The sequence below is a fragment of the Rhineura floridana genome, chromosome 18 (assembly GCF_030035675.1).
Source record: "Rhineura floridana isolate rRhiFlo1 chromosome 18, rRhiFlo1.hap2, whole genome shotgun sequence".
Classification (NCBI taxonomy): domain Eukaryota; kingdom Metazoa; phylum Chordata; class Lepidosauria; order Squamata; family Rhineuridae; genus Rhineura; species Rhineura floridana.
In genome coordinates, this window is record NC_084497.1 from 11,872,885 (window position 1) to 11,887,417 (window position 14,533).

The 14,533-nt window shown below is 45.0% G+C and overlaps 1 protein-coding gene and 1 pseudogene across 2 annotated transcripts; both read left to right on the top strand.

The window, feature by feature from the left end:
* The window catches only part of LOC133372798 (NLR family CARD domain-containing protein 3-like), a 28,121-nt pseudogene extending 24,454 nt beyond the window's left edge, over positions 1-3,667 (top strand).
* A 1,816-nt stretch (positions 3,668-5,483) lies between these two features.
* LOC133372438 (uncharacterized) lies at positions 5,484-9,872 on the top strand. 2 transcript variants are annotated; one of them, XM_061601052.1, is made up of 3 exons: positions 5,484-5,557; positions 7,550-7,595; positions 8,280-9,872. In XM_061601052.1, the coding sequence occupies exons 1-3, from the start codon at positions 5,524-5,526 to the stop codon at positions 9,664-9,666; spliced, it is 1,467 nt and encodes a 488-aa protein (XP_061457036.1). In that variant the 5' UTR covers positions 5,484-5,523; the 3' UTR covers positions 9,667-9,872. The 2 variants fall into 2 exon arrangements, with proteins under 2 accessions (XP_061457036.1, XP_061457037.1); XM_061601053.1 differs by lacking the exons at positions 5,484-5,557; positions 7,550-7,595 and adding an exon at positions 5,987-6,169.
* The last annotated feature ends 4,661 nt before the right edge of the window (positions 9,873-14,533 follow it).

The following is a 14,533-nucleotide window of genomic DNA, read 5'->3' on the forward strand; positions in this document are numbered from 1 at the left end:
AAAGATCACACACTCTCACACACTATAATGCAATGCTATGTAGGTAGAACCTGGTGATACAATATGTTAAAAATAAATGATTAATCAATGACCCAGATAATACTTTCATGAACAATTTGAGTCCAGGAAAGACAGCCTGAGCTCGATCACTAAGATCACCCAGAGGAGTGCGGTTAGTTGTCCACTGTGTTACAGAGCCCCAGCTGGCCGCACCAGAAGTTGGACATTTAGTGTTGCCCATTTCATGCTGTGGAACATTCTTCCAGTGCACATCTGACAGGCACCCTCCCTTTTGACTTTCATGTGTCTCTTGAAGATTTTTTTATACTAACTTGCCTATTTATTTATTTATTTATTTATTTATTTATTTATTTATTTATTTATTTATATACCACCCCATAGCCGAAGCTCTCTGGGCGGTTTACAATAACCTATGCACTGGTTCAAAATGTTGTTGCGCAGCCAGTTGCTTTCACAATTGTTCTGTATTGCTTTTAAAGGTTTTTTTCCCTTCTGTACACCAGCCTGTTGTTTTGTGAGAGGTTTATTTATTTAATAAACAAATAAAGGAACTTACAGTATTTTTACATACAGGAAATTTGTTGTGTCACATTCCTTGTTAACCTAACAGGTGCTGTAATTGCTATAGCATTTGTTTTCAACGTGTGTATATTATAGAATATGGAAACATGTGTATCTTTTATACACAGACACATACGTATGCACACACAACATCTTTTGTGTATGCATATCGTATTTGAATTTCACCTCCTTTATAACTGCACATAAAATAACTATAGTTGAAAAGGGGAGGATAGATTCCTTGAGCTGAGCTGCAGTGAGGAGGAACAGACGGCCATCAAGGCAGAAATGCGGAGCCTGTGGCCTGCCAGCTCTTTGTTGGACTTCAACTCCCATTGTTTGGCTGAATGGCCTGTAGTTCTGGGGTAGAGCATCTGCCTTGCGTGCAGAAGGTCTCAGGTTCAATCCCCAATGGCATCTCCAGGTAGAGCTGGGAGAGTACCCAAGCTGAATCCCTGGAGAGCCACTGCCAGTCTGATTCAATATAAGGCAGCTCCCTGTGTCCCCTACCTCTGACCACTGACCATCCCTGGGGGTAATAGGAGTCCCTTCTTCCTGCGCTTCCATAGGCAACACCTTCATGCCATGTTAGAAGCCCAAGCCCAAGCTCCACCCCACAGTATCTGCCAGCACCAACTAGGGAGGCCAAGAGAAAGCTTCCTGCCACGCCCCACTAGAATCTACTCCAGAGATGGCTAACGTGTGCCCTCCCGATGCTCCTGGACTACAACTCCCGTCATCCCTGATCTTTGGCCATTCCATCTGAGGTTCATGGGAACTGGAGGCACGGAGGAGAAGGCTATCAATAGCTACTGTGTTTCTGAATAACCACAGGAAGGGACAGTGCTCTTTCACTCAGGTCTTCCTGGCGGGCTTCTCATGAGCATCTGGTCAGCCAAGGTGAGAACAGGATGCTGGATTATATGGGCCATGGGCTTATCCAGCAGGGCTCTTCTTGTGTTTTTATGTTCTTATGAGTTCAGCAACCTCTCTAGGGGGCCAATAGTTAGCCTCCCCGACCTGTTCTATGACCTTTTTAAGAAGGCCCAGCCATGACCCTTCCCAGACACCAACACTTTTTAAAATCAGACATGATTTATTTATTTATTACATTTTTATACCACCCCATAGCCGAAGCTCTCTGGGCGGTTTACAACAATTAAACTGTTGAAACCGTTGTTGTGTAGGCTGGCTAGACATGACCCAAACTCTGTTTAATATTTATCATCATCATCATATCCATCCATTTATTGCAGTATAATCACTTGCTGCTATACAAATGAAGTCATATATCAAAGAAACAAATCTTATCTATTAATAAAAGTTTCATGAAAAAAAGCATTTAAAAATATCAGATCTTGACCTCAGAAGAAAATAAGGATCTTAATCAGCCTTTGCTATCCTGATGCCCTCTAGAGGTCATCATCCTCAGCTACCACTGAGACAGCATACACACGTAACTAGTAGCCAACATTATTATTATTAAAAAAACAATATAAAGCTAACCCAAACAGAAAGTAACCCGCCCCACACACACACACAATACATGGATAAGATGGTGGAACAACTCACCTCCTAAAAGAGGCCAAAACGTCAAAAGCCCTCCAAGAACCCTCCAAATAGACAAATGCCTGGGAGAAGAGGAGTGTTTTTGCCTGGTCCCTAATGATGGATAATGATGGTGTCAGGTGTGCCTCTCTGTTGAGAGCATGCCATAAGCAGGTGGCCACCACTGAGAAGGCCTGTTCTCATGTCACCATCCTCCGTACCTCCCTCGGAGGAAGCACACAAATGAATTTGTTAAACCCCCTTTTACATTCAGTAGACAAGAGGGGTAGCCACATGACGTGGCCGCCCAGAGCTCCTTCTGGAAGGAAGGGTGGGATAGAAATTAAATAAACAAACCATCCTCACATATTTCTTGAATTTGTGGAGCAGGGGGTTGCGTGTCAACTGAACGCTTTCCTATTACCGTATAAGATCTGCTTGTTTGCATATTATGGGTTGAATCCAGGCTAAGTTAACTGCCCCACTGAAAATCTATGGGGAAAGATAGTCATGGTTAACTTAAGTTTCAATGGGACCTGATTACTTTAGTATAGACCCAACCCCATGTCTAGCCAACCTTTCCCAGTGTCCTTTACAAGCCTTGTTTACTTTTCTCAGCATCGTGGGGAACCGCCTGTGCAAGGCTGGGAGAGAAGTACTCTCTGAGCTGAGTCGCAGGAAACCTGAGCTCAAGATCATAAGCAGTTTCCTATCCGACATGGGATTGCTACAGGCATATTTGGACTGGGTGGAAGAGATCAAAGCGGACCCAGAACAGATGGAGTCGGTCAAGAACACTGATGCCTTGCGCTCAGTCCTGGAAGTTTTGGTGGAAACAGATGATCCGGGAGCCAGCCAGGAAGCTCAAGAAAGAGCCCGGCAACTGAAGAAGCAGATCAGTGCCCTCCTGGGGGAGGAGAAAGGAAGAGAAAATGGGACCCCATGATGTCTACTTGGCTTAATTTGACTTGCAAATCGAGGCACCTACTTGGAGGTCAAAAGGCACCACCTCAGTGGAGAAGTTTATTTCTTAATGTGTCTGAGGGCCCCTCCAGACTGGTGTGCTTTTTGTGGGTATATTCCGCAACATGGCACTGACACAATAATAGTGTAGAAATGGTGGGTTTATGCTGGATTGCCAACACAATGTTCAGCTTTATTTGTTGTTTGGCAACGCTTCCTCAGCATTACTGCATTATTGCCCTCCGGAGGGCACTCTTGTGCTACAGCCTGACAAAGGCGGGACTGAAAAAAACATCTGGAACATTTGTGGTAGGACAAGTTACAGCATTTCAGCAGGAAGCTACAGGACTTGCACTGATTGGAAACAGAGAAATTGACTACCCCTAAACATTTGCAGGTGCAAATAATGAGAACACATATAACCGCCTGATACTATCATGAGCACAAATCATCACAAATGCACAGTTCATGGCTGGAGGGGCCCTCAGCCGATCCACACTTTCTCCGCATGGAGCGTCCTCAGACTGAGGCCCATCTGCACTACACATTTAAAGCAGTATCATGTCTCTTTAGACCAGCCTTTCCCAACCAGTGTGCTTCCAGATGTTGTTGGACCACAACTCCCATCAGCCTCAGCCATTGGCAATGCTGGCTGAGGCTGATGGGAGTTGTGGTCCAACAACATCTGGAGGCACACTGGTTGGGAAAGGCTCCTTTAGACAACCAGAGCTTCTTCCAAAGAATCCTGGGAACTATAGTTCGCTAAGGGTGCTGAGGGTCATTAGGTGACCCCTGTTCCTTCTACAGAGCAACAGTTCCTAGAGTTCCCCGGGAAGAGGGATTGACTGTTAAACCACTCTGAGAATGTGGACTGAAGTCATTACATTTGAACAACACACACATACACACACCAAACAAATATATTACCAGGAGGCACATCAGGCATGATGTAGGAGATCTGTAATCAGGACTGCTGAAAACGTTTATGCTAAAGCAACTGCTCTAATTTTGATTATAGCAGTGGTACACGGGGAGTTTGCCACCATGCAATTTTTTCCCCAGTTTACGTGACATACTGATCTAAGGCCCCATCTGCACTATGCATTCAAAGCAGTATCATACTGCTTTAAACAATTGTGGCTTCCCCCCAAGAATCATGGTAAATGTAGTTTGTTAAGGGTGCTGAGAGCTGTTAGGAGACCCTTATTTCCCCCTCAGGGTTACAATTCCCAGAATTCCCTGAGAAGAGGGATTGATTGTTAAATCACATGGTAAACTGTGTCTGGGTAAATCACAGGATTTAAATTTTACCCACTATCTCTGCCCCGATCACTATACCGTGCTGAAGAAAACTGTGTACAAACCATCCATTTAAAGCAGGGGTTCCCAAACTCACCCCTCCCCGTGGATCATGTTAAAATTGCTGAGGGTCTTGGCGGGCCACTTAAAGATTTCTCTGCCTCTTGTAGCAATTGTAATGTGCTATGCTAGGCGCTGTATGATTTTTAGTTGTATTTTTCTTGATCCTTTCATTTTCTATGTATTGTATTCCATACAATTCAAACTGTAATAAAATACAGTACAATATAAGAAATAAAAGAAGCTATTAAAATAAATTAAAAATCAATATGAATATTTAATGTGATGGATGTGCTGTCTCCTGTCTTCAACTGCAGATCCACAGGCATGTCACTGACTACCTGAACGAAACTCGCGACCACTGATCACAGTTTCGGAATGTCTTATTCAAAGGACATTGAAAGAATATAACCACCACCACCCTGTCCCAACCAGTCCTGGGATCCATAATTTAATCCTCACAGAGTTTTAGTTCCCAGAATCCTTAACAAGCAACACTGCCCAAGATTCTGTTGGGGAAGGAAGGAATGTGCTTTTGACATAAATGAATGGCATGCGGTGTGTGTATGCAGCCATGAAGGAAATCTCTCTAATCCAAGGTGGAAAATAAAAGAAAAAGAACTGTCAGTTTTCCCCAACCCTCCCAAAGGGGGCTCCTAAACCTTTTGTAGCAGTGCTTTTCGGCCACTCTCCCTCACTCATTCACTCCCTCTCTCCCTCCCTCCCTCCCTCCCTCCCTCTCTCTCTCTCTCTCACACACACACACACACACACACTCCCAATCCCTGCCTTATTTATGCTGGGGGAAAAGTCCCTCCAAGCATGAAATCGCAGGAATGGGAGAAAAGGTCAAAGTCAACCTACTAAACTTCAGCTTGTTATGCAGCTTTAAAAGGCACAGGAGCCTTGTTTACCAAGGGGGACACCTTAATTTTGTATCTCCATTATCCTATGAGCAAATCAGCATAAAAGGGGAGTGTATTAGCCACTGAAAAGTCTTCTAACATGCTTCCTTGTCTTTTCCTGCTGATTGGAGAGTGAAGGGAGCTGAGTAGCTAACACTCTCTTTTCATGCTGCTTGGCTCCTGTGTTGTTAGGAGAGAAGGTATTAACAAGGATCTCATTCTCAACCCGGCAGCAAAAACAAGGGGGGTAGGGGCGTGGCTGTGACTATCATGAAGGGACCCTGAATTTGCCGCTACAGCGCTGTATTCAAGTGTAGGCCCACTGAAATGATGGACCCTAAGTTAATTATGGCTATTAAGTTAAATGGGTCTATTTTGAATAGGGCTAGCACTGAATACCACCCATAGTTAATTGTCATCACTATTAGTATTGTGGTTAATAAGAACTATTACTACTAGCAGTATTACTGTAGCAGTTGATTATCATCATCAGTATTCCTCCCTTCCTGATCTTCAGGCTTCGTTCTTATCTTTTTTTTGCTATTCCTCCAATCACACAGCGTAAGGTGAAGCCCCGCCCCTTCTGCGAGCTTTATAGACCCCTCCCCTCGCTAGGCTCCTCCCAGCACTCCACTTTTTTTCTTGTTTGTAAACAAAGCCTCTGGGTTCCACCCTCCGGCTGGAGCCGCGCCTATAGCCATCTTCAGGGCTAATGCGCATGCGTTGTGTGCCCCTTCCTCGTGCGACAGTTGCTGCTTTGGCCGCGTGGAAAACAACGGAAAAAGAGCGTGAGAGGGCAAAGCGGATCGCAGGTAAAACACACGGATGTTTCTCTCTCCTGTCCCCACGACTGTGTGCGCCATCTCTAGACTGCAACGAAGGAAGCTGCGCTAAACCGATTTCTATCCCTAAGTGTCCAAGCAGGCTACCTTCTTTAAAAAAAGAAAATCCGCTCCAAAACCCCTTCATTTTATAGGCAGAACTCCTTCCTTTGCCCCAGTGTGAACCCCAGTGTGAACCGAGGTGGGATTCCTCTTTCCTCAGGAAGCCCCTCGGTCAAATCGGATCTGATGTGGGGCACCTTGCTCCAGCACCCCAGTTGCGAACTTGTATGCAAAATTATAACGAACAACTCTATAGATTACTCTTCTGTATGCAGGCTAAATAGAAAAAGTCCCTGCATAGGATTGCGCTGTAAGGCAGCGGGGGAGTTGGTCAGGTTCCAACTTGCTTGCAAAGCCATGTGCTGTGAATTGGGACGGGCTTCCCCTGAGTCCCACATCTGTGGGGGCTGCTTATAAATTCAGATGTTAACAGAAAGAGCCACTGTGCACATGCAAAGATGTTTTCTTTACTGTTGGTTTCTATACTGTTAGCTCTGGATGGTTAAAGATGTTTTTACTATATATGTGTGTTTATTTAATATAGACAGTATGTGTGTGTGTTTATAGTGCCTAAAAATAATTTGGTGATATCTGAATGTAATCCAAAACATCATAATGAGTTTACATGTGATCCCATCAAACTGAATCCATGAACCTGTATCAAACACACTGAGTTAAGGTGGCGTTTCCCAAACTCTGGTCTGCAGACCACCAGTGGCTCATCAGCTTCCTTCAAGTGGGGTGTTAGTGGATTTGTAGTTGAAGATGGGAGATGGCACATCTGTTGCATTACATATTCATATTGATTTTTAATTGCATTTGTATTGCCTGTTTTATTTCATGTATGTTTTATTTTACTGTACAGTATCACAATTTTAATTCCATAGAATTCAAATTGTGATACAGTAAAATACAATATATATCAGAAATAAAAGAAGCAATAAAATACAATTAAAATATGCAGCACCTAGCACAGCACATTATAATAGCTATAACAGGCAGACGAATCATGAAGTGGGTCTGCCAAGACCCTCACCAATTTTCAAGTGGTCCTTGTGGGGGGGGGAAGTTTGGGAACCAAGTTAAGGTAACATTTCCATCTTTGCCAGATCAAAATGTCTTTGCTCATACAGCACAAATACAGTAAAAGGTTCTAGTAGTCTTTTACTTTCTGTTTCTCTGTGTGCAGGGAGTCAAACACAATTTCCCTCCTCCGTTGCAAACTGAAATTATATGACTTCATACCGGGTGATTTATCTTCATGTGCAGAGCTATGCTTACAATGCAATCCTTTGCATGTCTCCTCAGGAGCAAGTTCCATCGAGCTCAGTGGGGGTTCCTTGCAAATAAGTGGGTATGTCATGGCAGCCTTGCTTCTCCTTATAGGAAAAGGAAATGGATTGCCTTCAAGTCGATCTCGACTTATGGTGACCCTATGAATAGGGTTTTCATGGTAACTGGTATTCAGAGCGGGGTTACCATTGCCTTCCTCTGAGGCTGAGTGGCAGTGACTGGCCCAAGGTCAGGTGGCTAATCTTTTTTTTTTTTGAGCCAACCTTTGTGAGGGTGCATGCTAGTGGTGGGTGAGACTGAAAGAGCCCCACACATGCACACTCTCATGCACATACAGCTCCCCCAGCTCATCCATGCAAATCTGTCAGGGGTAGTAGTGATTGCCCACTTCCAGCTTATTAGATCGGTCTGAACGTTGGGAGGACAATTTCTCCTCCCAATCAGGGTCCTGATCTCCACCTACCCCAGCACTCTCTGCTTAAACTTTTTTCATTTGGGGGCCACCACCAAAATTGGTGGGGCTTGTGGGGACATGAAAATGTCGTTGAGGTTCCAAATTAGGCTCTGAACCTGGGGGTTAGCCACTTCTGTTTTATACTTTCCTACCTCAGGAGAATTGGGGTGAGGGGAATGGTCATAAAGATCTTCTGAGATAGGACTTTTCTCAGGTAGAACATTGTATTGCTGCCGTAGAAAATAATACCTAGAAAATAATGGGACACTTGTTTTATTCTTTGTTCTGCAGTTTCTTCATTCCAGCTACCAGTGCCAGCATCGCACAGGAGGCCCCCATGGCTAAGAATCACCAAGCCAATAGCAGCTCTCCTGAGAGGAGACCAGTCCTGGTGTCATCTGGTTCATCCTCCAGTGAGCTCTCCTCATCTGGGCCTACCAAACTGCAGCCTTTCTCCCTGGGCCGTGTGTCATCCTTCTCCTCCTCCTCAAGTAATCTCTCCTCCATCACGGTGCCTGTGCGCTTGGATGTCCTCTACTTCCTCCTCAACAGCGCTGCCAAAGGAGCACAGTATGCTCTGCCTCCAACACCCATTCATGGTGGACAGGGGTCTTTCGCCATGTGCCATTGTCCGGCTGCTCATAGCACAGTGAGCTGCTGCCACTCGAGTTGCCACAGCGTGCCGAGCAGTGCTGGCATCCAGCAGCAGCCGGGCGGAGTCCACCAACAGGGAGCACCTTATGGAGGTTATGGTGGCTGTGGAGGGCTGAATAGTGGAGTCAGAGAGCATCAAAATGATGGATGCCATTGGACCAGTGTGGCCCAACAAGGTGATGGAAAGAGCTGGTCTGACTGTAGCCCATCCCACTTGGCAGGGGGTTGGAAGAGAACTCAGTCCCCAATGGGCTGGAAGGAGAACCAAAGAGGAGGAGGAGAAGGAGGAGACCGTGCTACTGGGGGTAGTTGGCAAGGCAAGCAGCAGAATTTCAGAAGGTCCTGGGGTGACCGGAGGCAAGGCACTGTTGAGTCGAGCTCTTGGAAATCAGGCTTGCAAGGCTGGAGGAGAGAAGGGTCTCCTTTCAGGTCAAGCACCAGCAATGGTAAAAGGAACCCAGAAGGCAGCCATTGGCAGAATTCCAGGGAAGCCCCCGAAGCAAAAAGGAGTTTGGATGGTGCCACCAGGAAGGGATGGCAGAAAACTCAAGGAACTGGAGAATCTGCTAGCTTTGTAGGCAAGGCTAAAGATGCTGGACTGGTCAAAACAGCAGCTCAGGAGAGCGGAGAAGACTGGGAGGTGGATTATGAGAGTGGGCAATCAGTTGTCCCTGCTACGGGGAGTATTCCCTGCACTCCCCACCAGAATGACCATTCCAACACTTCCGAAGCAAGTGAAGATTGGGAAAAGGAATGTGCTTCGTCTGCTGATCCTCCCAAACTGAGGCTGTTGACCTCTCCTCTTCCAGAGTCGGCTTCCAAAGACCAGGGAGTAACTGCTGCAGATTGGAGCAAGAAAGGCCGGTTTCTCAGATACCTGAAGAACCTTTATACTGACCTGCCGGGGAAGTCCAGCTCTGAAGGCTCCACAGATCTGACCATTGACACCGAAGTGAAGCCATCCGAACCAGATGAGGAAGAGCAGTCCCTAGAGAATGCCGCTGTCGCAGAATCTAAATCTTGAGAGAGAAGAAGGTCCAAGATAAATACCGCTGTGTTGAGTTTGGAATGTATGTTACATCATCATTTTCAACTTCTTAACTTTTCTTGTGGGCTCAGCCTTTTATCCCCTTCAAGCCATGTAGACCAAGATGGTTGTTTGTTTAATTACAAATGTGTAAAATCACATTTTTCTGTAAACTTACTGCAATAAAGATAAAGTTGGCGTCACTTTGTAGCAGTGTGGGCTGTATTTTTCCCCTCCTGAGTGTGCTTGGCCAGAGAGGTCATTTTTTTTTAATTGGAATAAAGATGCAAGAGCATGAACAAAAGATGTGGAGACAACAGAGTAAGGCTGTATGTCATGGATGCATGCTGACTTGGGAGTTGATCCCACTGAATTCGGAAGAATTGCTGAGTATCAAGCAAAGTGTCTATTTGTTTAATCCAGTGCTTTCTCAGGCTGTGTTCTAGGGAACCCAGGAAGATTATCAAAGATTCCTCATTCGAGAAGTTTGGGAATGGGGCCCAAGTTCTTCTTTTAAAGGCCCAATGTAGGGGCAGCCACATCCTAGCCCCTCTACAATTCCCCCTGGCAGTGACAGAATTTCATCAAGCCCTGTTGCTCAAAAGGGAGCTTGTTCTGTGTTCATTCATGGTACCTGGTGGTGGCATCTGGACAACGTTATTTCAAAAGGTCTAAAGAAAAAAAAGGGGTTGTGGAGGTAGCGTGCAACCCTTGGGCCACCTCCTAAGTAGTAATTTGAACTTTTAAACCCAGAGACCCTCATAATGGAATCCGCTGGATTGTGAAATAGGAGATAGGTCCAATCCATGTCATGGTCCACCCAGATCTCGTCAGGTGAGTTTGCTTTGGAGTCTAAGTAAGATCAATTCCTCCATCCCTTGATGGCTGGTGGCTCAGTGGCAGCGGCTGCTGAGAGCACCTTGAAAGTTTGGACTAAAACCCGGAGCAGATTCCATTGCCCCACTGACATGGAGCCACAAGCCACCTCTGCCATCCCTACTAGAGCGTCAGATGTGGATTGGAGACACATTCAGATACCTAGTTAGCTGAAGCTCACTGGGTGACAGTCTTGGCCAGTCCTTCATAAGAACATAAGAAGAGCCTGCTGGATCAGGCCAGTGGCCCATCTAGTCCAGCATCCTGTTCTCACAGTGGCCAACCAGGTGCCTGGGGGAAGCCCGCAAGCAGGACCCGAGTGCAAGAACACTCTCCCCTCCTGAGGCTTCCGGCAACTGGTTTTCAGAAGCATGCTGCCTCTGACTAGGGTGGCAGAGCACAGCCATCATGGCTAGTAGTGTAACTTGCAGAGTATTTGTGATGATAAATGGACTGGTGGATAAATATATACACCACCCTGAGTTCTTTGGATGGAAGGTGGGATATAAATTAAAAATTTATTTATTTATTAAATTTGTGTCCCGCTCTTCCTCTCAAGGGAACCCAGGGGAACGACCATCAAAATGTTAAAGCAATACAATTAAAAACAAACATTAAACCAACTGAAACTAAAACATTTAAAAGCAATCACATACACTCATAGCTGCACATTTCAAGATTATTATTTTTTTCTGGAGGTAATCCTACCCTTACTCAGTGCTGAAACTTGCAGCTACAGCATCCCTGACAAATAGCTGGCTAGCTGTGGTCAGAGGCAATATGCCTCCCAATACCAGTTGATCAAAACTGTAGGAGGGGAGAGTGCTGTTACGCTCAGGTCCTGACTGGGCTTCCCATAGGCATCTGGTTGGCCACTATGAGAACAGGATGCTGAACTAGATGGACCATTGGCCTGATCCAGTTGGGCTTTTCTTACGTTCTTACCAAGCCTTTGTTTAAATACCCCACACTTCCAGCATGACAGCTGCTTGACGGTTTGGGCTGAAACCTGGAGCAGATTCTACTGCCCCACTGACATGGAGCCACCAACTGCTGCTGCTCCTGTCCTGATGCAGTTTGTTCTACTGTGAACCAGCTCTCAGTGTTAGGAAGCTTCTCTTAATGTTCAACCAAAATCTGCTTCCCTATAATTTCCACCCGTTGATGTGAACTGAATTGAATTTCTTCCTCATCCCCTATTCTAATCTAGAGTGGCGATAGACTGCAGAGAGACTTGATTTTTTAGTGGGTTGAGTTTGCGGTCCATTGTCAAAACGTTCCAATGAAATATAAATTGCTGGTTCTCCGTTGTGTTTCAGTGCAGCACTGCATCTTAAAACATTTAGTTTTCGCTCTTAATATTCGTTTACTTTCAGCATTGATGACGGAGTGTATCAGCCTTGTACTTCATTGATACACAGTCACAGACCTGCTCAAATAAAATAATAAAACATCAAAACGGTTAAAATACAGAAATATAAAAATACAACATAGAAGAAATAACAATTAAGAAAAAAATTCTCAGCTGATTTTTTGATACACTCTTTCGTCTCCTAACAAATATTCAAGGTGGTTTATAGTGAAAATCAGACACTACAAAATGATTTTCAACATTCAATAAAACCAAGACGCAATCTTAGCAAAAAGTAAAAAAGCTATAGCGGTCAGGATACACGGGGTCATTTACAAATGCTTGCTGAAATAAAAGTCAAAATGAAATAACTAGAATGAAATTGTGTGTTTTAGTTTATTTGGAAGAGTCATTCTATTCTATAGATGGTCTCGATGCCCATTTTGCACCCTCAGGCCATGAGGGGCAAACACAAGGACCTACCACCACATTTTCTGATGCATTTAGGAGGTGGTTTGGGGATTGGGGTTAGTACTGTAGGACATCAGCCAATACCTTTCTATTGTGGCAGAGTGAAGGAGACAGATTTAGGTTTAAACATGAAATCCTTACAAAGGCTGCAATGTAACACTGTCTAGGGAACTTATAGTGGAATCTCCTGCCTTGCAGACATGGAAGTGATGCTCGCCATATCTCAACCTAGCCTACCTCAAATGATGTGATAAGGCTAAGATTGTTTAATTCCACATTTGCCATCCTGAGTGTCATGGAGGGAAGAGGGAAGGGCAGGATTCCACAGGTGGGATGGTTTAGGTGAGACTACTGATGGAGGGAGGGTTCAGTCCCTCCGTTTGCCTGCCCATGCTTCACTTCAAATATCTCTTCCCCCATACCCTGTGAGTTTTGTATAGGAGTAGTGGGGAACCTGTGATCCACCAAATGTTGTTGGGACTCCAATTCCCATCAGCCCTAGCTAGCATAGCCAATTGTCAGGGATGATGGGAGATGTAGCCATCTGGAGGGCCATAGGTTCCCAGCCCAATTTAGGGTTTGTACTACAACCTGACCCATTCCTGATACACGGATTTGCTATAATTGTTTCTTAATTTGTCCCAAATACTGCAGGTTCTTTGGGGCAAAGGATTGTGGGTTGTAGCCAACTAACTTCAACTTAAAGTAGATCCCTTGGTATTAATGGACCTAAGTTAGGTGTTCATGCCCATTCACTTCAATGGGTTTACTCTGAAGAGAACTAGTATTGGATACACTCTGTGTGTGTGTGTGTGTCAGAAAAGTACCATTTCCAGCCTTTCCCAATCTTTGAGTCCCCCCATGTTGCTGGATTACAGTTCCCATAATTCCTGACCACTGGCCATGTTGAGTGGGGACTACACCAGGTGTGGGGAACTTTTGGTCCTCCAGATATTGCTTAACTACAACTCCCATCAGCCCCACCAAGCTGATGGTCTACCCTGATTGGCAGTGGCTTTCCAGGATTTCAGACAGGACCTATCTGGAGGTGCTGGGTACTGAACCTGCCCCCTTCTGCATGCAAAGCAGATGCTCTGCCACTAAGCTATGACGCTTCCTCATTTCAAAGAGGACAGTACAGGCTTTCTTGCAGTGTACTTTAAATATCCTTATCCTCCCTGCAAGGATAATTTGGTTATTGCTTCTCCGCTCTTACAAACTACAGAACCTTGTCTCTTGCTGCTGTAGAAAGGCTTGCCAACTCTTTAGCCATCCCTCGCTGATATGCCTTTCAACTGTGGCTTGATCACAGCATGGAAATAAAGGCTGTCACCTAGCAATTGTTACAGATCACACTGTTCTTCAAAGCACAGTTACAGGGACCAGGTGAGAAGGTGGCAAACAGCTGTAAAGATTCACTGATTCAACAATGACCTGTTGTGTGTTGGGTTCCGAATGAAAATGGCAGACTTTCTTCACACTACAGGCAAGATTTTGTGTGTGTGTGTGTAGAGCATCTTTGAGGAACCTTTGGCCCCCTAGATGTTGCTGAACTACAACTCCCATCAACCCCAGCAAACATGGCTAGGTATGATGGGAGTAGTAGTTCAGCAATTTCTGGAGGGCCAAAAGTTCCCCACACCTGGTTTAAATAATAGCAATTATTTCTAAATGTGCATCTTTCCATATAAATGAGCATATGCAAATCTGTGGCCTCATCTGTCTTCTCTTTTTTGGCGATGCATAAGTGGTTCCCCTCATACCAAACTGGAATCTGGAAATCGATTACCTATGGATAAAATGAAAACCAGGGGAAATTGTAGAGCTGTCATATCTTGGCAGTGCCATAAATTAGGCCGGATTCTGTCTCATGCAAGGATGCAAAAATGCATGGGAAAATGTAGGATTTTTCCAAAATAGCAGATACAGTTCTTCCTGTTGTTGGACAACATTAATGTGATTGGTCAGAATCCTGGTGGATGGAAAGCCCCATGAATCTGATTGGTCAGAATTTACACTGATCAGAAGCATCTGGAGCACCTGGTGTAGCCTAGGCAACGAGATGAATTTCAGAAGAGGTAGATGTTACTCCATCCTCACCCTCATCACAAACGGCACCTCAAATGGCAGAAAAGTGTGGCTGAGGGATTGCCTGTTGTGGGAGGA

What these genes read in the sequence shown, in the direction of transcription:
- LOC133372438 (XM_061601052.1), top strand. Translation starts at nt 5,524, where the DNA reads ATGCTGCTTGGCTCCTGTGTTGTTAGGAGAGAAG. An exon ending in CTGTGTTGTTAGGAGAGAAG is followed by an intron (nt 5,558 to 7,549) that starts GTATTAACAAGG and finishes ATGTCTCCTCAG; the next exon opens with GAGCAAGTTCCATCGAGCTC. An exon ending in GGTTCCTTGCAAATAAGTGG is followed by an intron (nt 7,596 to 8,279) that starts GTATGTCATGGC and finishes TTTGTTCTGCAG; the next exon opens with TTTCTTCATTCCAGCTACCA.